The sequence below is a fragment of the Lynx rufus genome, unplaced genomic scaffold (genome assembly GCF_022079265.1).
Source record: "Lynx rufus isolate CCGP_SWC_20201006 ecotype Redwood Valley unplaced genomic scaffold, mLynRuf1.p SCAF_9, whole genome shotgun sequence".
In the NCBI taxonomy this organism is placed as follows: domain Eukaryota; kingdom Metazoa; phylum Chordata; class Mammalia; order Carnivora; family Felidae; genus Lynx; species Lynx rufus.
The window spans coordinates 108,460,698-108,482,265 of record NW_025814897.1 but is presented as its reverse complement, the minus strand read 5'-3'; the positions used below and the strand labels follow the sequence as shown (position 1 = coordinate 108,482,265).

At 61.6% G+C, this 21,568-nt stretch overlaps 1 protein-coding gene across 2 annotated transcripts; it reads left to right on the top strand.

Moving 5' to 3' along the window:
* The first annotated feature begins 274 nt into the window (after nt 1–274).
* On the top strand, nt 275–20,034 carry ATG2A (autophagy related 2A). 2 transcript variants are annotated; one of them, XM_047070389.1, is made up of 41 exons: nt 275–524; nt 2,685–2,847; nt 2,942–3,094; nt 3,253–3,355; nt 3,773–3,908; nt 4,058–4,156; nt 4,450–4,546; nt 4,635–4,799; nt 4,903–5,043; nt 5,589–5,826; nt 5,910–6,054; nt 6,151–6,243; nt 6,701–6,859; nt 6,961–7,204; nt 7,533–7,629; nt 7,759–7,918; nt 8,572–8,714; nt 8,799–8,938; nt 9,044–9,204; nt 9,637–9,787; nt 9,881–10,071; nt 10,175–10,255; nt 10,490–10,596; nt 10,686–10,778; nt 12,066–12,136; nt 12,351–12,427; nt 12,945–13,109; nt 13,260–13,386; nt 13,475–13,689; nt 14,227–14,435; nt 14,709–14,844; nt 16,079–16,285; nt 16,481–16,582; nt 16,667–16,751; nt 16,841–16,973; nt 17,059–17,131; nt 17,325–17,407; nt 17,666–17,787; nt 17,935–18,089; nt 19,125–19,277; nt 19,358–20,034. In XM_047070389.1, the coding sequence occupies exons 1-41, from the start codon at nt 354–356 to the stop codon at nt 19,592–19,594; spliced, it is 5,781 nt and encodes a 1,926-aa protein (XP_046926345.1). In that variant the 5' UTR covers nt 275–353; the 3' UTR covers nt 19,595–20,034. The 2 variants fall into 2 exon arrangements, with proteins under 2 accessions (XP_046926345.1, XP_046926344.1); XM_047070388.1 differs by having other exon boundaries at nt 12,945–13,115.
* The last annotated feature ends 1,534 nt before the right edge of the window (nt 20,035–21,568 follow it).

Below are 21,568 nucleotides of genomic sequence, written 5' to 3'. Positions count from 1 at the left end.
GGCTGGTACCTCCTGCAACAGCCTTCCCAGAGCCGGTAGAAGGGAGGTTAAAGGTCCTCCCACCGAGAATTTTTACGCAAGCGTAAATCAGGATTAGGAGCCCTGTGTCGTGCGGAGAGCCCAGTCCCTTTTTCGTGCTCGAAGACTCCGCCCCCCGCGGCCAATCAGCAAGCCTCGCCCTTTACAACGGCGAATGGCATTGAGCGTGGGGGGCGTGGCTGAGGGCCCGGGGGGCGCGGCCTGGCGCTGAGAGAAGCGGCGGGGAGAGCCGGGGGCTCTAGTGAACAGCGAAGCCCGACAGGCATCGCCGGCGGGTGGGGAGCGCAGGCGGCCCGGGCCCGACGGTCTCCGAGATGTCACGATGGCTGTGGCCATGGTCGAACTGTGTAAAAGAGCGGGTATGCCGCTACTTGCTGCACCACTACTTGGGTCACTTCTTCCAGGAGCACCTCAGCCTGGACCAGCTCAGCCTCGATTTGTACAAGGGCAGCGTTGCCCTGCGGGATATCCACTTGGAGATCTGGGTGAGGAACCAGGCCCGAGCTCGCGAAAGGGGGCGGGGGGCGCCGCAACGACCTAAGGATTCTGACTGAAGGGTGGGCTGGGGACCGGGCATACGGCGTGGAGAGGCCATGGGAGTCAGGCCCTTTCCAGCAGACTGATCGCTTCCAGAGCCAGAAGCTGGGTAGGACTGGGTCCCTGCCTCCCCAGTAGGAGAAACTGAGGCTGGGGAGGGGGATGTCACTTGTCTGAAGAATGCCAGAATAAGCACATCGAGTTTGGGGCCTGAGTTGGGAAGCGTGGTTCTCAGGGGCTAAGGAGAAGGTGAGGAGGGAGCGGAGGAACTAGGGGACTCTAATAGGACCGGGCCAGGGCAGTGAGAGAGTTGGGGCCTTGCAGCTGGTCAGGGAAAGCTGGTAGGGGTCCGGAGTCCTGCCGAGAGCACCTGTGGGAAAGGTGCTCTGACCTCCTGACCCTAAGATCCTGGGCCAAGTGGGTGGGGTTCCCGCCTCCGGACGTGGATGTCAACAACCGCGTCAGCGCCGGTGTTGATCAACACCTCGTGTGACTGGCGACTGCCGCCCCTGCCTACTTCCTGCTTTGGGGAGAGTGGGATGGACCCAGTAGCGTTTGGGGAGGGGCTTGGGAGTTAGCATCCGTCCCCACCTGCCAGAGAGTCCCTGAGGAAAAATGGAGAGGTTTGGCTTCAAACCGGGAGGAGGCCAAGGGAGATGCTGGGGAGGCGGGAGGAAGAAGGTCTGGGTCAGAGGCCTGAGGCTGGGGGCGGTGAGAGTCAGTGACTCACAACTCAGCTGAACTGGGAAGTTGCAAAGAAGCCACCAATTAGAGGCATCAGCCCAGGGCTGGCACTGGGTCAGCCCTCCAGTCCAGAGCCGCAGGGGTGGGCATGGGGCAGGGGCTTCTCAGTTTTCTGGCTGAGCCGACAGAGTGCCTGGCCTAAATGCAATGTGGGGCAGGAAGAGCTGAGCTTTAGGGGTAGGCAGGCCTCCCTGGGCAAATGTAAGGTAAGGGGAAACTCCTGAGCCCAGAGCTGGGGACACTTCCCAATAGCTTCTTGCCTGTGAATCCTAGTGGAGGAGGCCTTTTCTGACCTCTGACTTCAGCCTCTTAGGCTGGCCTGAAAGAAATGGCCAAGACCTCTAGGCTGCCTCTTCCTACTTCCAGTCCCAGAAAACACTCCCACCCTGCCCAGCCCTGCCCTGCCCTCTTGGTGGAGATTGAAATGGCTCCTAGCTAGGATGCTTTCTGGGCTGGCCTCAGGAGTTGTCCCTTGGAAAGCAGGTGCTTTCCCCATAGCCAGCCCCTCCTCCAAGCTGCTCTGCCTGCCGCTCCTGCCTTGAAGACCCCAGAAGAAGCTGAGTGCCTGGGGATCCTGGGATGGGGTGAGGAGAGAGACTTCAGTCACAGTCCTCACCCCACACTGAGTGGTTAAACTAGGCCCTTCTCTCTAGGCTTCAGTTTCCCATCTATGGATCTCTGGGTAAGGAATTTCAACTTGACCTCTATGAGTCTTCTAGTTCTGCCATGTGTTTGTTTACTCACGGATCCAACAAGCGTTACTGGGATCCTCTCTGGGTGGTACCACACACTCCCTGGGGTCACGTGAAGCAGGCAGGTGAGTTCCTGCCTTCAAGAAGCTCCCAGACTGGCAACGGTGCTATTTCCCCATTTGTAACCAGGGGTTCTCAGCCTCATACCTCAGAGAGGTACAGCTACACCAAATGTTTGAAGTTGGGCAGGGGTCCCCTCCGGCTCAGCTCGGCCCTCTGCCAGCCTCTCGTGTACACTCCCCTTGAACTCCACACTGATCCAGAGAACATGGGTGCTGCTGCACTCTGCTGTGCCTTTGCACGTGCTGTTCCCGTGCCTGGAACATACCACCTTCCATCCCCTCTGCCTGGCTTCCTCCTTCTCATCCTTCAGCTCCCCCTCCTCTGGTTTAAAGGATGGACCACGTTTGGATGGGCCAAGAGTAGGGATCAGCTAGAGCGATAGTAGAAGTTTATAGGTAGCACAGGGGCAGTGGGTGGGGGGTAGGGAGGGGGCAGGGAGAGCCAGGGAGCTCTCGAAGGTCGCAGCAGCCCACCAGGAGTGCTGCAGCCAGGGAGACCGCCACATTTGGAGGTTTCCCTGAGCCGGATCTGTCCCTTCCCTGCTCCCAGTCTGTGAACGAAGTGCTGGAGTCCATAGAATCACCCTTGGAGCTGGTGGAAGGCTTTGTGGGCTCTATCGAGGTGGCCGTGCCTTGGGCTGCGCTGCTCACCGACCACTGCACCGTGCGTGTGTCAGGACTCCAGCTCACTCTGCAGCCCCGCCGGGCCCCAGGTGAGGGTTGGGCAAGGCTAGGGGCAGGGGGCTGGGGAGCAAGTGGTAGGAGTAGGCCTGGGCACCTCTTCTGAGACCCTCTGCCTACTCACAGGGCCAGGGGCTGCTGACTCACAGAGCTGGGCCTCATGCATGACCACGAGCCTACAGCTGGCTCAGGAGTGCCTTCGGGATGGGCTGCCCGAGCCCTCTGAGCCACCACAGCCCCTGGAGGGACTGGAAATGTTTGCCCAGACCATTGAGACTGGTAAGTAGGCCTCCCATGGCCACCCTGCTCCCTGCCCCCCTGTAGCCCACAAAACAGGGGCCCTAGACAGTGGGATGGCCACTCTGCTGCCCCAGTGGGGAAACTCTGCCTGCTCCCTTGCGGCTCTACCTGGCCTGAGACCCCTTTCCGCCCCTCAGTGCTACGAAGGATCAAGGTGACCTTCCTGGACACTGTGGTGAGGGTGGAACACTCACCAGGTGATGGGGAGCATGGCGTGGCGGTGGAAGTCCACGTGCAGAGGTAGGGGCATGCCAAGCGGGGTAGTCTGGTGCGAAGAGGAGGGGGAGTGAGGGGCTGCCGCATGGCCTTGGCGGTGCCCCTGCCCCTAACCCCAGCCTGGGCTCCTGAGAGGTAGCAGGGCGAATTTTGGGTGGTCCTGGTGGTGGCTGTGGTGGTGGGAGGACCATATCGTGAGCCTGGAATGGGGCCCGACGGCCAGGGTGATACAGGCCCAGAGTGGCTGGGGCCCTAAGGAGCAGGTTACACACCAGGGTCTGAGGAAGAAGGGCTGGCCATGGAGGTCCAGGATGGCCTGGCTCTGGTGGGGAAGCTCTGCTGTCCAGACTCTGACCCCAGACCCCTAAAACAAAGTGCTGTGTTCGGAGAGGGGCGCCAGCCTGAGGTGGCTGGGGCAAGGGCTCATCCTCCACTCCCCAGACTGGAGTACTGTGACGAGGCAGTGCGGGACCCAAGCCAGGCCCCCCCAGTGGACGTGCACCAGCCCCCTGCCTTCCTGCACAAGCTGTTGCAGCTGGCGGGGGTCCGCCTACACTTCGAGGAGCTCCCCCCACAGGTGGGCTGACTCTGATCCCCACAGTTTCTTTCTCCTTCTAATCCCTGTCTTCTCTCCCATCTGCCCCCGCTGACCGTCCCCCCATTCCTTCTGACCATCTCTGACCTCATATGTTCAACCCGTTCCCTCCTGTATCCTCTTGCCTCCAGGAGGAACCCCCGAAACCCCCCTTGCAGATTGGCAGCTGCTCAGGGTATATGGAGTTGACAATGAAATTGAAGCAGAATGAGGCCTTCCCAGGCCCCAAGGTGGGTCCCAAGCCCCTGTGGAGGATGGAATGTGCTCCATTTCAGAATACTCCTCAGCAGTGCAAAGCAGGGTCATTGAGTGGGGGAAGTTACTGCCTTCTTAGCAATTAGAGAAACAGGCTCAGTGGTCAAGTTGTGGCCGGGGTTCCAGAACTAGCTGGTGACAGCTTAGCCTGGCAACTGACATCCTACATCCTCTGGGTGAGGGCAGGTGAGTGGTGGCTCTCAGAAAGAGGGCCTAGGTGGCTGATGTAGGCTCCATGGTTGTCTCCTCTGGCCCCTTCTGGCCCCAGCTGGAGGTGTCTGGACAGCTGGGCTCCCTGCACCTGCTCCTGACCCCTCGGCAGCTCCAGCGGCTTCAAGAACTGTTCAGTGCCATGAGCCTTGCAGGTGAGGCCTCTGGGCGCTCCAGGGGAATGGATGCCTGGGGAGGGGCCAGCCAGGCCAGGCTGACAGAAACAACTGTCCTCCTCCTTAGACCCCGAGGGCCTGGTGGACAAGCTGAACAAGAGCCGCCCGCTAGGTGCCGAAGACCTGTGGCTGATTGAGCAGGACCTGAATGAGCAGCTTCGGGCAGGGGCTGTGGCTGAGCCCCTCAGCCCAGAACCCCTTGCCAGCCCTCTTGTCAACCTGGACAACACTGGTGGGTGTGGGGTCACACTTGGCATTTGTCTGGGCAGCGAGCATGGGTGCAGGAGTGGGGACCAAGTGTGGCTTTCCCTAACCTCCCCTGTCCTGGCCCACAGACCTCTTCTTCTCCATGGCGGGCCTCACAAGCAGTGTGGCCTCAGCCCTCTCCGAGCTCTCCCTCTCCGATGTAGACCTAGGATCTTCTGTGCACAGCGACATGGCCCCCCGCCGGCTGTCTGCTCATGCCCACCCAACTGGTGAGTGCTCCTGGGGCAAGAACAGCTGGAAGAGGCCTCAGTGCCCCTGTGATGTCACGTGGGTGCAGGAGGCCTCCACTGATGCTTAGCCGTCCGCGTGGGTGACGTGGTTCCCTGGGGATGCTCGGGAGGCTGGTGACACAATAGATAGAGGGCTAGGTGTCAGAGTCAGTGATCTTGGGCAAAGCATTTAAATTCTTGGAGACTCCGTTTCCCCTTCCATAGAAAGGGTGTAATAAGATCTAACCTTGCCGAGCTATACGTATTGACCGGTGTTTGTCGAGAGATCATGTGTGTCAGGCGCTGGACTGAGTGCCTTGCCACCTCTAGTCCTTCCAGCTCCTTGAGAGGGTTGAATTGAGCGTGGGCTCAGTTTCTGGCATGATGAGGCTCTGTGTCGCCCCTGCCCGGCCAGGCCCCGTGCCAGAGTCATAGTCCATCTGGGCCAGGGCTTCTCCCAGCCCCTGGCCCAGCATCTGACCATCACTTTACCTGGGGTGCCCGTGAGCTCTGGGAAGTCCCTGGTAAAACCTCTCTCCTCTCAGGCAAGACGGCCCCCACACCCCTCCCGGACACCCTGCGCCCTGACTCGCTGCTAAAGATGACCCTGGGGGGCATGACCCTGACCTTGCTTCAGACATCTGCCCCATCTTCTGGACCACCTGACCTCAGTACCCACTTTTTTTCGGAGTTTGATGCCACCAAGGATGGGCCCTTCGGCTCCCGTGACTTCCACCATCTCCGACCGCGCTTCCAGAGGGCCTGTCCCTGTAGCCACGTCCGGTACAAGCCTGAGGCAGGGGCCCAAGGAGAGACTCCCCGAGCCCCCCGAGCCCAACTTCTGATGCCCAGCTTCTTCCTCGCAGGCTAACGGGCACAGCTGTGCAGCTGTCCTGGGAGCTGCGGACAGGCAGGGGCCGGCGGACTACCAGCACACAGGTGCACTTTGGGCAGCTCGAGGTGCTGGAGTGTCTGTGGCCCAGGGGCGCTTTCGAGCCTGAGTACACGGAGGTGAGGGCCGAGACCGAGTGTGGATGTGGGGGGGCCCGCAGGTTCAGGTGGATCTGGAGGCCCCGCCTGACTCTTGCCTCCTGTGTCCCATCCCAGATCCTGAGCTTCCCCGGCAGCCTGGGTTCCCAGGCCTCAGCTCGGCCCTGTGCCCACCTGCGTCATACGCAGACTCTACGCCGTGTGTCCAAGGTAACCCCCCCAACCCGTGCCTAAGGGGCCCTTGGCTGTTTCCGTGGTACCTTGACCCCACCCCATCCCCCGTCCTCCCCTGGTGGCCACCTGCTCCCACCCTCCAGCCCCCTTGCCTGTGCTCCAGCTAGAGCACACCTCCCCATCTGGGAGCCCTTGAAGACGACGTCTGGGCCCTACACATGTATCCTTTGGCCTGGTTGCCCCTTCCCTGGCTCATCTTGGCAACCCCTGCCCGTTTTGAATATTGGATGGCTTATATTAAACAAACATGGTCCTCTTTGTCAGGCAATGTGGTGAGGGTCTCCCTCTCCCTTCCTAGCTTTGTCCCCTGTGCAAGCTTTTCTCCACACCAGCCAGGCGGCCTCTGCATTTTGTTTTTGCTCAAGGGGGTCCCTTCCCATCCTGCCCTCACCTACCCCACAGCCCTCGCTGACCTGAACACCTTCACCCTCAGAGCCGACCCCGGCGCCCAGCCGCCTGCCATTGCCACTCAGAACTGGCCCTGGACCTAGCTGACTTCCAGGCAGATGTGGAGCTGGGGGCCCTGGACCGGCTTGCTGCCCTGCTCCGCCTGGCCACCATACCCCCTCCCGAACCACCTGCTGGCCTCCTGGTAAGATACCCAGCTGGGGCAGGGGGCCGGCATGGACCCTCTAGCTCACAGCCATAGTGCTGGGGCCTCTGGCAGCTCTGATCACCCCCCTCGTCCCGCAGACGGAACCCCCACCAGCTGCCGAGCAGCAGACAGTGGTGCGGTTGTCAGCACCCCAGGCCACGCTGCGGCTGCGCTTCCCCATTGCTGACCTGCGGCCCGAGCGGGACCCCTGGGCAGGCCGAGCTGTGCGGGCTGAGCAGCTGCGGCTGGAGCTGAGTGAGCCCCAGTTCCGGTCAGAGTTGAGCAGTGGTCCTGGTCCGCCCGTCCCCACCCGCCTGGAACTTACCTGCTCCGACCTGCACGGTGAGAGCCCCCAGAGGACAATACCCAGGGCAGGGCCTCAGGCCTCTGGGAGAGGGGGGCCCAGGGCTACGGAAGGGACTGAGACACAGTTGGGATGGACTGGGGCCCAAGGTCTCACCAGCTCTGTGAGATGCCAGCATTACCTGTCTTCAGGCTCCTCTGAGAGTGTGCAGAGTGGACCCTTCATCACTGGACTGCTGCCGGCCATGGGTGTGAGGAAGGGCGCAGGCACCACGATGGAGGCTCCGGGCCCCCACTAACCCCACCCGACATTGGGGAAGAAATGGGGAAAGGCAGCAATGACAACCCCTCCTCTTCATCCTCGCAGGCACCTACGAAGACGGAGAGAAGCCACCCATCCCCTGCCTGCGGGTCTCCAAAGCCCTGGATCCCAAGAGCCCTGGGCACAAATACTTCCTGCCCCAGTAAGTGGGGGCTCAAAGGGCAGACAGGAGAGGAGTGCTTTGCTCCTGAGGGCAGCAGGAAGCTGGAGGGGGCGGGGACCAGGGGCTGAGGGAGACTTGCAGCCCGGTGACAGGCCTGTGCTCTGGCAGGGTGGTGGTGACCCTGAACCCCCAGCTCAGCAGTGCACAGTGGGAGGTGACCCCCGAGAAGGGAGAGGAGCTGGAGCTGTCGGCTGAGAGTCCATGTGAGCTGCGGGAACCTGAGCCCTCGCCATTTTCCTCCAAGAGGACCATGTACGAGACAGAGGAGGTGAGGCCCCGTAAACCCAAGGGAGCCACTTGGTGGCTGTGGGCCGGGAGGACAGGATCACTTAGGGCACCAGGTGACGTGACCCAGCACCGGCAAGAGTGGCATCGCTTCCATCGTCTTTGATCAGTGGGGAATCCGAAGCACCCCAGCTCATGGGGCCTAAGGGTGAGGACACTGGTGGGGGCAGGTCCTTCACTGGGGAGATCAGGACCTTGTCTCTCGGCAAGGACCTCGGGATCCTTTTCTCTGAAGGTGATGAGATTTGAGTGAGACAGTTGAGGGCCTGGTCTCTGGGCTAAAGTGGGTTTGAATCCAGGCTCTGCCACTCTAGCTTTGTCATCTTAGAACTGGTCTAATCTTAAAGACTTATACTCAGATGAGTTTCCTTATCTTGAAAGTGGGTGCAATGACCTGTGTCGTAGGCCTATCATGAGGATAAAGGAGTTAACATATATGAGGTCCTCCAAGCAGATTTGGCATGCTGCCAGCGCTTCTCCCGAGATGGCTGTCCTACCTCCCAGCAGAGAAGGGCTCCCATCAGTGCATGAGAATGAATAAATGATAGGAAGTCAGCGTGCAGACCAGAGTCTGATTCCCGAGCCAGCGGCAGACCCTGACATCTCTCAGATGCCTTTCCCCACTCCCCTGACTAGATGGTGATTCCCGGAGACCCCGAGGAGATGAAAACCTTCCAGAGCCGGGCCCTGGCACTATCACGCTGCAGCCTTGAAGTGGTCCTGCCCAGTGCCCATATCTTCCTGCCCAGCAAGGAGGCCTATGAGAGCCTCTATAACAGGTGGTGACTCAGGCGAGTAGGGGGAGTATGGGGAGGGGCCGGGCTGGGCCACCCTCACTGCTGCTGTCCGTCCACTTGTCTCAGGATCAACAACGACCTACTCATGTGGGAGCCTGCGGACCTGCTTCCCACCCCTGACCCCACTGCTCATCCCCCTGGCTTCCCCGGCCCCTCAGGCTGCTGGCATGCCAACTTCAAGATGTGCAAATCGGCCTTCAAGCTGGGTAGGAGGGATGCCCTGGCACGGATCTCAAGGTCCCCAGAGCTGGGTAGGGCTGGGGCAGCCCTCCCAGGTCTCCTTCCCACTTGGCTCTTTGATCTCACCCCAGACTCTGACTCGGATGAGGAGGATGCCCACTTCTTCTCGGTAGGGGCATCAGGCGCCCCCCAGCCCCCTGCCCCTGAGTCCCCAGGTCCTCGCTCCCAGAGTACCTTCTCTACACTGGTGACGGTGCTGAAAGGTCGGATCACAGCCCTTTGTGAGACCAAGGTGAGGGCAGCCCTGGGGAGGTGAGCCCCCCTGACTCCAGAGCTCCCCACCCACCACTGGCAGGAGAGCAAGACCTGTCTGAGCAGTTGGGGAATCTGGGGGAAAAAGCCCCAGTGGGGCCGAGAGTGGCCCATCCAGCTAGCAGCACCCACCCATGACCCACCTATCCCATCACACCCCATTAGCGCCGGTTGTATGCAAGGTGCCATGCTAGGGGTCCAGATGGGTGCTGTCTCGTGCTGGATGGCGGGGAGGGCAGGGATGACTCCCCTTCTGGCAAAACGGGCAAGTGTTGCTCCAGATCTTTAGCAGAATCTGGGTAGAGCTGGGGCTGGTCCTAGGCGGGCTGGGGCTCCAGGGCCCCCTCCCCTGCCAAGGGCCTAGGGGCTACTGAGTGCCCTGGAGGGGCCAAGCCACGTGCTTTGTCTGCAGGATGAGGTTGGGAGGAGGCTAGAGACCTCACACGGGGAACTGGTGTTGGATGTGGAGCAAGGCACCATCTTCAGTGTCTCCCAGTACCGAGGCCAGCCAGGACTCGGCTACTTCTGCCTGGAAGCCGAGAAGGCGAAGCTCTATCACCGAGGTATGAGGGGAGGGGGCTTTCAGGAGGGACTGGGCCCCGGGTGGAGGGGACGGCCAGCCAGCTCGGCAGGGGGCTCACCGGGTGCCTCCCCAGCGGCTGTGGCTGACCGCCTGCTGCCCAGTCGCCTGGAGCCGCCCAGCTTTGCTCCTCCGGCCCAGCTGGCCCCAGCCATCTACCCGTCAGAGGAAGGCGTGACCGAGCGGGGAGCCACGGGCCAGGGCCGGGGCCCCCACATGCTGTCCACTGCTGTGCGCATCCACCTGGACCCCCACAAGAACGTCAAGGTACAATAGTGCCCGCTCCCGGTCCACCCGCTTGGCTGGGACGACTGCCTCTCTGGTGCCTGGCGGGCTGGGCCCCACCATGCTGACTGTGCCCCACCTCCAGGAGTTCCTGGTAACCCTGAGGCTCCACAGAGCCACCCTGCGCCACTTCATGGCCTTACCGGAGCAGAGTTGGCACTCCCAGGTGAGTGAGAGTGGTACAGGCAGGCAGGTCTCTGGACCAGCGGGGAGGCCAGTGTGAGGGGTCTGGGCTGGGCCAGAGCTGACTTCCAGGCGAAGCCCCTGGGCAAGGGGTATGGTGGCAGCTGACAGGTGACGGGCAGCAGGTGGGGAGCCGTGCTGGGGTGGTGGGGGTGGGGGTTGCTTAGAGGAAGGAAGAGGCCCCTTGTCCTCACAACTCCTGTCCTGGTCCCCAAAGCTGTTGGAGTTCTTAGATGTGCTTGATGACCCAGTGCTGGGTTACCTGCCCCCAACGGTCATTACTGTCCTACACACTCACCTGTTCTCCTGCGCCGTGGACTACAGGTACCCAGGCTGGGTGGGCCAAGAGCCAGGGGCGGGGGCGCAGGCTCTCGTGTGTCAGGAGCCTACTCTAGCCCACGTGTGACCCCCAGGCCCCTCTACCTCCCTGTGCGCGTCCTTGTCACCGCTGAGACCTTCACGCTCTCCAGCAACATCATCATGGACACCTCCACCTTCCTACTCAGGTATGCGCCACCCCCACCCAGCTCACTTTCCATCCCACTCCAAACTGGGCTGCAGCTGCTACTCCCCTGGGTCCTGCCTTTCTGCTGTGTGTCCTCGGGCCGGTCTTTGAGCCTTTCTGTACATTAGGGTGATGATCCCTCCCTCGGGAATGAGAATTGGTTCCGCCTTCCCGGAGGACAATTGAACCTCTGAATCAGAGCCTTAAAAGCATTTGTGCTCTCTAACTTGACAGTCTCACTTAGGTGGTTGTCCTAAGGATCTATAAGAAAAACAGGTGGAATGTGATGTCTCTGGAGTATAGCTCAAAACAGTTCAGGGGCACCTGGGTGGCTTAGTCGGTGAAGCATCCTACTCTTGATATCAGCTCAGGTATCGATCTCAGGGTTGTGAGTTCAAGCCTTGCATTAGGCTCCATGCTGGGTGTGAAGCCTACTTCACAATAAAGAAATAAAACAGTTGAAACCTAGAAATAATCTAAAGACCCCCAGATTATAACCTGAGTCAGTAAACATGGGTTACCCAGCTATTGAAGTCAAGTCAAAGAATGACCTTGAAAAATATGGAAAATCCCTTAATGCAGCATGGACTGAAAAAACCTACGTCAAGGCTTATGAGGGGTTATGTGTGTCCGTGTCTGTGGCTTCACAGAAAGGATGAAAGAAATGTATAGGCGCTTTTCTCAGAATTTGGGATCAGGGAATGTGAATAGAGATCATTTCTTTTTTCTTTCCACGTTTTGAGATGTCTCAAAGGAGGTTGTGCTATGTTGCCATTAAAATAACTTATTTTGGGGCACCTGGGTGGCTCAGTTGGTTAAGCATCTGACTCTTGATCTCAGCTCAGGTCTTCATCTCAGGGTCAGGAATTCAAGTCCTGCATCAGGCTCCACACTGGGTATGGAGCCTACGCAAATAAGAATAAAATAAGAACATATTTTGAAAGAACAATGAATGTCGGGGGGGGGGGCGGGGGACGCAGGACACGTCCCTCCCGGGGCCACTGTGAGGTGAGGGGGAGGTGCAGGAAGTACTTGGAGAGCCCTAAGTGCCATGTGACCTAAGCAAGCTTGTGCTATTTCGGGCCTTCGGCTCAGGAGACAGGCCCAGTCTCCCCATGGTACAGACAAGAACACTGAGGCCGAAGAGGACCCAGCGCTGGCTTCTTGTGGGCTTGGGACCCCCTGTGGGTGCCCCCTTGCCCATCTCTAGGAGCCCCACCCCTGTGGCTCCCATGGAGCTGCAGTCTGCAGCGGCTCCTGGGCCCTTCTCAGCCCTGTTCCCCACCAGGTTCATCCTCGATGACTCGGCCTTATACCTGTCCGACAAGTGTGAGGTGGAGACCCCGGATCTGCAGCGAGGTGGGCAGGGCCTGGACGGGGCTCCCTCCCCTCTGAGGGACCCCAGCCCCCGGCCACACCCAGAGCAGCCAGATGTCCTCCCCTAGCTGCTAGCTGGGCCCTTAGCACGCACGCCAGGGCTGCACTCGGATGAGCCCCACGTTCTCCCCTGTGGGGGTGGGCCAGGCGCTGAGTGTGAAGAAGCAACTGGAACTTCTCTTACTTTCTGCTTCAGATTACGTCTGTGTCTTGGATGTCGACCTCTTGGAGCTTGTGATTAAAACCTGGAAGGGGAGCACCGAGGGCAAACTGGTGAGTGTTGCCCGGGGTGGCCCGGAGCCAGAGCAGTCGCAAAGGCCGATCACCGTTTCCCTTGCGGCCGTCTCTTCCCTTCTGCTACCTGGGCCTGGGCTGGGGTTATGGTCACTGCCTGCCCTTCAGTGCCGGGCTCTGTTTACTGGCCCTCCCGGAAAGGGCCAGGCCCACCGTGCGTGTCTCAAATTGGGAACCCCACCACCAGAAGGCAGCTGTAGCCAGAGCAAAAAAAAGGCCTTGAGAGTCAGACGGCGTTTGTGGGGCCCCATTTCCTCATCTGTAAAATGGAGATAATCGGCCCCACCTCCCCAGCTTGAGGCGAGGGATTGAGGACGGACACGGGAACATTGGCAAGCCGGGAGCACCCCTGCTGCCTTGGGTGGCCCCGAGCGAAGCCCCTTTTAGTCTCGGGCTCAGTTTGCTCAGTGGGCTTGCCGGGCAGCAGGCTGTATGGAGGGATGGACCCTGGGCAGGTGGGGTGTGGAGCCTGGGCTGACGGCGCCCCGCCCCCCAGAGCCAGCCGCTGTTCGAACTGCGCTGCTCCAACAACGTGGTGCACGTGCACAGCTGCGCGGACTCCTGCGCCCTGCTGGTGAACCTGCTCCAGTACGTAATGAATGAGGGCGACCTACACCCCCCTCCCCGGCCCCCCAGCCCCACGGAGATCGCCGGCCAGAAGGTACAGGTGAGGCCTGGCCCTGCAGGCCACTAGAACTCTGCCAGGCCCCTGCCCCTGCCGTGGCCCCCTCGGGGTGGGGTGCTGGCTTCGGAGGAGCAGGCGTACGTCCTTCCTGTCATTCATTCATCCCTCCTCCCCTGCCTGGCCCAGCTCTCCGAGAGCCCTGCCTCCCTGCCCTCCTGCCCCCCAGTGGAGACAGCCCTGATCAACCAGCGGGACCTGGCCGACGCCCTCTTGGACACCGAGCGCAGCTTGCGGGAGCTGACCCAGCCTTCAGGTGGGATGGGAGTGCTTTGGGGCCGGGGGACGCAATCAGGCGCCCAAATCAGGCATCACACCCCCCAAACTGGACTCTCTCTCCACAGGTGGCCCCCTCCCTCAGGCCTCGCCCGTGTCAGTCTACCTGTTCCCTGGTGAGCGGAGTGGGGCCCAGCCCCACTCACCCCCTGTTGTGACCCCTACTGGCAGCTTGGGGTCCTGCTCAGAGGCCAAAGAAGATGCAAAGGAAGAGGAGGGAGATGGAGACACTCTGGACAGTGACGAGTTCTGCATCCTTGACGCTCCTGGTCTGGGCATCCCGGTGTGTTGGTGGGGAAGGCTGGGCAGGGCCAGGAACTGGTGGGAGAGAGTGGCTCCCTTCAGCGTGCTTCTAGAGCTCCCGGGGAGGCTGGGTCTGTGGCAGGGCTGGGGGCGGTGGGGTGGTGGTGGTCTCTGGCTCTGGGCTCTGAAGGATTTTTCCAGAGGAAGAAAGAATGGCATCCAGGACAGAGGGATGGGACATAGGACATCAAGAAGAGGGAGGGCGATTAGCAAGAAGGGGGTGGAAAACCATTTGGCTGCAAAGGTACGGATCTGCTGGCCCCCAGGAGCCAATGTGAGTGTCATGTGTAAGCAAGACCCAGGGCCCAGAGAGACAGGCCTGGCATGAACAAGGGGCACTTAGCCCCCACCCGGGAAAGAGCACTCTGACACAGCTTCTGGGGATGGTGGCCCAGGGGAGTCATCTTTTGTCCAAAACAGGGAGGGAAATGTGAGGATGGGGACGAAATCGCGAGAGGGTGGTCTGGACTGAGGAAAGTATCTGTGCACACGTGTTCACTTGGCCTTCTCCCTGTAGCCCCGAGATGGGGAGCCCGTGGTGACACAGCTGCATCCGGGCCCCATCATCGTGCAGGACGGGTACTTCTCACGGCCGCTGGGCAGCACAGACCTGCTCCGGGCACCTGCCCACTTCCCTGTGCCCAGCAGCCGTGTGGTGCTACGTGAGGTCTCCCTCGTCTGGCACCTCTATGGAGGCCGAGACTTTGGCCCCCACCCTGGCCACAGGTGAGAAGGATGGGTGTAGGTGGCAGGTATGGCCATGGGGCCCACCCACTTAGGAGATGGGGCCCGGGCTGGGGTTCAGCTCTGACCTTCAGCCACTGATAACCTTGAGCAGGATCCTTGCCTCGGTGGCCTCCGTTCTTCCTTCCTTGCCCTGCACCCACCTCCCAGGGCTGAGCTGGAGAGTGTCTCCCGTCCCTGGCTGAAGGGCCCACTCAGGGGAAGGGGCAAGGAAGGGTTCCCCTGAGTCCATTTGTCCCCTCTCCGTCTTTCCAGGGCAAGAGGTGGCTTCATGAGCTCCAGGGGCTCCCCTTCTCGCTGCTCTGGCCCCAACCGGCCCCAGAACTCTTGGCGGACGCAGGGGGGCAGTGGGAGGCAGCACCATGTCCTCATGGAGATCCAGCTCAGCAAGGTGAGCTGGGGGCAGAGTGCAGAAAGCCGCCGGGGTGGGGGACAGGGCAGGCTATCCCGTCCCTGCCCCTCAGCCAGCCCTTCGTGGCAACTTACCTCAGGGTCCCCCATCACGCACCGAGTCACCGAGCGGCTGCCGTGCTGCACACTACGTGCTGTTCTAGATGTTGGGTGTCGCGACGGGCAAAGCAGACAGCACCCCTCCCTTCCTGTCACTTGTGTGGTAGTGAACGGAGCCACGGATCTGTATGGTGTGGAACGTGGTGAACGTTTGGGGAAGGTGAACCAGGGAGGGGCACGGGGAGCGCTGGGGAGGGGGGCCAGCCATGTTCTCAAGAAGGTGCAGTTTGCACGAAGCCCTGAGGAAGGGAGCAGGAAGAGGTTTTCAGGCAGAGAGCACGGCACGAAGGCTGCCAGCCAGGAGCCTCCCTGGTGTGTCCAGAGCAGCAAGGAGGCCAGCAGGCTGCGGCCGGGCAGGGAGGAGGGCGGTGGAGGCCGTGCGTCCAGCTGGCAACCAGGCTCGAAGGCCCCACAGACCAGGGACGGCTTGGGTGTTTACTAGAGTAAGGCGCCCTCAGCAGGACACAGTGGCTGCACGGGGTGGCCGCTGTAGAGCCCATGATGATGGTCAGATTCTGGAGAAATTTTGCTGGGGAAGAACAAGTTGGGTGGGTGGCCAGGCTAACCTGAGAGATTGTGCAGGTAGAGGTGCCGCCCATTGAGTGAGCACACGGGGCTGTCGCGGGGCTGGCACATCGGGAGCAAGGGTGGAGGGCAGGCTTTGGAGGGCGAGGCCAGGGCGCAAGGTGAGCAGGCGTGTGCTTTATGAAGAGCCCTGTTGTGTGGAGAAGGGGCTGGGGGCACCACCAGGAGGGGCTGTCCAGGGGAGAGGGGACAGCAGTTCCAAGATGAGCTGGAGGCGGTGGACAGGACACAAGTGCGGAGGGACTGGAGAGATGTTCTAAGGAAGCAAGCCTGATGGCCTTGGTGGCGGAGAGGTGGGGGCGCAGTGTGGGCATTTGGTGACAGACAGGTGACACTTAGGCGACAGGAAGGGAACGGGAGCAAGTAGATTCAGGGGAGGAGTTCAGTATGTTAAGAGGAGTTTGAAATGCCTGTGGGACAGCGACAGGAAGGCAGCCAGGTGGGGGGCTGAGGGCGGTGCTGGGGGCAAGAAGGGTGGCTGAGAGACAGGGGCCCTGCCTGCGTGGCTCAGGCCTCCACCCACCCCTCAGGTAAGCTTCCAGCACGAGGTGTACCCAGCGGAGCCGGCCCCCGGCCCCGCGGCCCCCGGCCAGGAGCTAGAGGAGCGGCCACTGTCCCGCCAGGTGTTCATTGTCCAGGAGCTTGAGGTCCGAGACCGGCTCGCCTCCTCCCAGATCAACAAGTTCCTGTACCTGCACACGAGTGAGCGGATGCCACGTCGCGCCCACTCCAACATGGTACAGGCCACCCCCGCCGTCCACGCTGGGCAGAGCCGTGTGCGCACGCCCGCGCCGGCCTGTTTGGGAGAATGCTGGGGCTCGGGCGGGCTCAGCTGCGGCGACAGCATGCGCCGATGCGAGGCCAGCTGGGCACGGGGTGGGGGCAGGGACCCGAGGGCCCGCGGGCACCCAGAGCTTGCCCTCTGCCCCCAGCTCACCATCAAAGCGCTGCACGTGGCCCCCACGACCAACCTGGGTGGGCCCGAGTGCTGTCTCCGTGTCTCGCTGATGCCCCTGCGGCTCAACGTGGACCAGGTGAGGAGGTCGGATGGGGGTAGAGCTGGAGGTGAGCCCCGCTGCCTCCGGGCCTGGGCGCCTGACCTGCACCTTCCTCTGCAGGATGCCCTGCTCTTCCTCAAGGACTTCTTCACCAGCCTGGCGGCTGGCATCAATCCTATGGTTTCGGTGGAGACGTCCACTGAGGGTGAGAGGCTAAGCTGGGAGGGGAGGGTCCGGGCCTCCCACCTCCCGGCCATCCCCAGGCCCATCCCCAATCTGTGCCCCCCACCCTAGCTCGCCCTGAGACCCGAGTCCAGCCCAGCAGCCTCCAGGAAGGCCAGGCTGAGGACACAGAGACGCCTGGCTCCCGGGAGACCACAGGCAGTGGACACCGCTCCTCTGCCGAGCAGCAGCCTATCTACTTCAGGTGGGGCTGCAGGCTGGGGGTCCCAGCCCAGGCCGCAGAGGGCCGGGTCAGTGACCAAAGGCCCCTCTCCCCGTTCCCCACCCAGGGAGTTCCGCTTCACGTCTGAGGTGCCTATCTGGTTAGATTACCATGGCAAGCACGTCACCATGGACCAGGTGGTAAGTAGGGCTGTCAGGCAGGCTGGCTGTGTGGGCCCATCCCTCTCGTCCCCATTCTGCCCAGATGTGGCCTAGGGGGCCAGGGCTTGCATCCAGGTGACATCAGCTGCTGAGTCGGCCTTCAGAGGCTGCCGTGGGCTGGGCAGGCCCCTGTGCTCAATCGCATAAACCCCAATCCCTTCTCCGTCCCCAGGGCACTTTCGCTGGCCTCCTCATTGGCCTGGCCCAGCTCAACTGCTCTGAGCTGAAGCTGAAGCGGCTTTGTTGCCGACACGGGTGAGCCCTTCTTGCCCTGCAGCACCGCTAGCCTCTCTCCAAGGTCCTCTAGCTTCCCTCTGCTCTGTTTCTGACTGGTTGTGTGGCCTTGGCCAACTCATCACCCCTCTGGGCCTTCAGTTTCACTCTGTATAATGGGGACCATCATCCTCCACAATCCTCCGGGGGGTGCTAGAGAGAGCATTGGGGTACCTCAGTTCCTGGTCCCATGACCCCTCAATGTGTGGCTCTACCTCTCCTCTCCTCTCCCCTTCCCAGGCTCCTGGGTGTGGACAAGGTGCTAGGCTATGCTCTCAACGAGTGGCTGCAGGACATCCGCAAGAACCAGCTTCCTGGCCTGCTGGGGGGCGTAGGCCCCATGCACTCAGTTGTCCAGCTCTGTGAGTGGCTGACTATCGGGGCTCTGGAGACTGCTCTTACTCTTGGGCAGCCTAGAAGCTGCCTCAGGGATAGGTAGAGGAGGTCTGAAGTCAGGGCTTGTGTGGGCAGCGCAGCCCTGAGCTCCTCTGACAACCCTGTCCCTGCAGTCCAAGGGTTCCGGGACCTGCTCTGGCTGCCCATCGAGCAGTACAGAAAGGATGGGCGCCTCATGCGGGGGCTGCAGCGGGGGGCTGCCTCTTTTGGCTCCTCCACGGCTTCCGCCGCCCTGGAACTCAGCAACCGGCTGGTGCAGGCTATCCAGGTGAGTGGGCACACGGTTCCAGGCCAAGTAGGGCAGGGAGGGTGCTCCACAGCACCTGACCCATCCCCAGATTTCTACTGAGGATAGTCTTGGGTGTGTGGTCTCATGAGACACAGTCATGGATGAGTGAGGCCCAGTGACCAACTTGGGGCCCACACAACTCCCATGCTGGAGGGTGAGTGCCCTCCAGGCTCTACAGCCCACTGGTGTCTGTTCGTGGCCACCTCTTGAACAGCAGGGCAGGGGGTGTGACTCTGTTTACAGACGGAAAATCTGAGGCACAGACCGGCCCTCACTCATTCAGGCCCTGCATTTTGCTAGGCCCAGACAGATCCCAGGGACACCAGGGCATTGTCCTGTGAGCAGCTGTAGGTCAGTGCCGTGAACTCTGGTAGGGGGACTAGGACGGACACGCCCTTGTGGGGGAGCTCAGTGCTCTCTGGGATCTGCAAGCCCAGCCCCCTGCAGCCAGGGGGCAAGATCTCTAGAGAGGAGGCAGGTCCCTCTGGAAGGATTAGCAGGTCCCAGAGAGGCCCCAGAGGCACAGGTGAAGAGACTGGGTGAGAAGTGAGGGGGCAAAAGGAACAGGGGAGCCAGCTCCGGAAGGCAGAGGGGACTCGGTGGGGATGAGCAGGGGGGAAGCCAGTGCTCTGCCAGAGCTGCCTCTGCAGCGGACAGGGCAGGGCAAGGTGCAGGGTAGGGGAGATGGCACACTCGTCTCAAGAAAGCTGCCTGTGTGGCACCTCACAAATGGGGCAAGGGCACACAGATGGTTTGGGGTCCAGAGGACGTTGGGCGAATCCCCTCAGGAGGCATGTGCCCACCTGAAGCCCCTTGACCTGAGTCGTGGAAGCATCAGCAGGGCCCCAGGAGCAGCACCATAAAGCACAGCTATGGAGGGAGACAAGAGTGCGGCGGCTCCCTGGGCTGGCCAAGGGTCTGGCACGGTCCTCTGGGGCTGGCTCAGGGGCCTCGGGGCTGGACGTGTGTGCCCCGGCCAGGTGTCCTCATCCGGTGCCCTCCGTGTTCCTCTAGGCCACAGCTGAGACGGTGTATGACATCCTGTCCCCTGCGGCACCCATCCCCCGCTCCCTGCAGGACAAGCGCTCCGTCAGGAGGCTACGAAAGGGCCACCAGCCCGCCGACCTCCGGGAGGGTGTGGCCAAGGCCTATGACACAGTTCGAGAGGTGACGAGGCCCCGTCCCCCCTCCCAGCCCCACAGCCGCCTCCCCACCCAAACCCCTGCGCTGACCTCCCACTTCCACAGGGCATCCTGGACACGGCTCAGACCATCTGTGATGTGGCATCCCGGGGCCACGAGCAGAAGGGGCTGACGGGCGCCGTGGGGGGCGTGATCCGCCAGCTGCCCCCAACTGTGGTGAAGCCCCTCATTCTAGCCACAGAAGCCACGTCCAGCCTGCTCGGGGGGATGCGAAACCAGATCCTTCCCGACGCACATAAGGACCACGCTCTCAAGTGGCGTTCGGATGAAGGCCAGGACTGAGCGCCGGGCGCCCAGGACCCAGGGGCACTGCTGCCCGCCTCGTGCAGCCAGCCCCAGTGGCATCTTGGTCCCTGCGCCTCCCCAGATCTTCGGCCCACAGCTGGGCGGGCCCTCGGGGGAAGGGCCTGGAAGGACCCTGCCTGGCCCACCCTGCCAACCGCTGTGAGAATGAGGCCTCCCTGCCTGGGGCCTCGGCCCTGTCTCTGCACTTTTCCTCTGGGGAGAAAGGACGCTGCCTCCACTACTACCTGGGCCCACACTGCCGCCTTGTCCCAGAATAGGAGGCATTTGGACCCTCAGACCCCAGCCCCACTCAGCCAAGTACCTTTCTATGTCTGGGGGGAGGTGGGGAACAGACCCTGTGTGGTTCAATGTATTTTTAAGCTCCTTGAGCGCGTGGGTCAGTGTCTGCATGAAGTGGAATAAACTGCCCACCGCCAGCCCCCTTGTCCCGTGTACCTGCGCTGCCCCAGCCTCAGCCTTGACCTTGGCTCTCACTCAGATCCCCACCTCTGTACCCAGCACCTCCCATGTCACCACCAGGGGTCACCACACCTGCCCAGCAGGTTCAAACTGGCCCCCAGCTACCTGCCCACCCCTGCACCCCTTCCCCTGCCTGCCCTGCCTCCGCCCTGGGCTCCTCGCCACTCGGCCCCACTTCTGCTGTGGCAGGAGCAGAGGGGGCAGGAGGAAGGCTTGGAGCCCGCCTCACCCGACCATGTTTCTTGGCTCTATCCCTGCAAGAGCCCAGGATCCAGCCTTACCTGGGGCCAGGTATTAGGGGACAGCTGGGAGGACACTGGCCTGCAAAGGGTAGGGCTGTGGGGTGCCCCCCGGAGATGCAGACCCTGAGCATGTGGCCTGAGGCTACGCCCTTGGTCTCTGAGCCTCAGGTGCCTCCTGGTAATACCTGCCTGGGGACCAGGAGGGTCAGTCAAGGCCATACCTGGAAGGCTGGGCCCTCTGGAGGCCGCTCCTGCGTCCCTAGCAAAAGGCTGTTCAGGTGACTGGAGCCTCTGCCCTGGGGTCCCAGCTCCAGGGCACTAGACAGGGAAGGACACTGGGGGGTAGCACTGGCCAGCAGGGGTCCTGACAGGCGTTTTCCCTACATGGGGAAGGGAAAATGCCCACTGTCCCCACCACCACACATGCATGCGTGCACACACATGCCTTGTTTCAGAACAAGAAGGGGCTAATCTTATGCCCCACCCCTCCTTGCTCCCCCAGGCAGGTGGGTCTGTGAGGAAACTGAGGCTCAGACTAAGAGGCACAGACTTAGAGAACCCTCACCTTGCTAGGGTCATCTGCAGACTTCTCTTTGGTGAGCAAAGGTTCTCCCCCCAACCCCAGTCCCCTCTGTGCCCTTGCTGTCCCCTTTGTGTCTGGGCACCAAATGAACAGGGCAGAAGTTTTGTCCTGGTGGATCCCAGGGGTCTCGGCTGCCCATGGTCACCTGAGGGGGCAGGGAGTGAAGGAAGACAGGCTGTGGGTGGCTGGGGTCTGATGCCACCAGAAGGGACAGATGGGGGCCCAGCCTGATGCTTCCTAGAAGTGCCCCACCCCACCTGGGCACAGTCCAGGGTTTCATGCCCTTCGAACCACACTTGTGATCAGTATTGACAAGCAGCAGAGTAATCATTAACCACCACCAGGGGCTGGGCCAACGGCTCAAAAGGCACTGGGCCCAGGGCGTCCCCACTTCCTCCTTGTGCCCCGAGGGCCAGCCAGGCACCGAGGTAAGAGCCAGTCCAGGCGGTCAGACCCCTACAGCCCCTCTGCCCCAGGGCGCTCCTGAGCCCAGCTACCTTTTTGCAGGGTTCCCAGCCCCTCTGAGGAAGGAAGGGAAGGGCCTAAGCAGCTGCTGGGTGACCTGAGCCTGTCCTTTCCAGCCCTGGGGCCTCAGGTTCCACCTGTGAGATGAGGGAGCCCGACCCCTGACTGGGCAGTGGCATCGCTGCCTCCACTAAGCCTGGC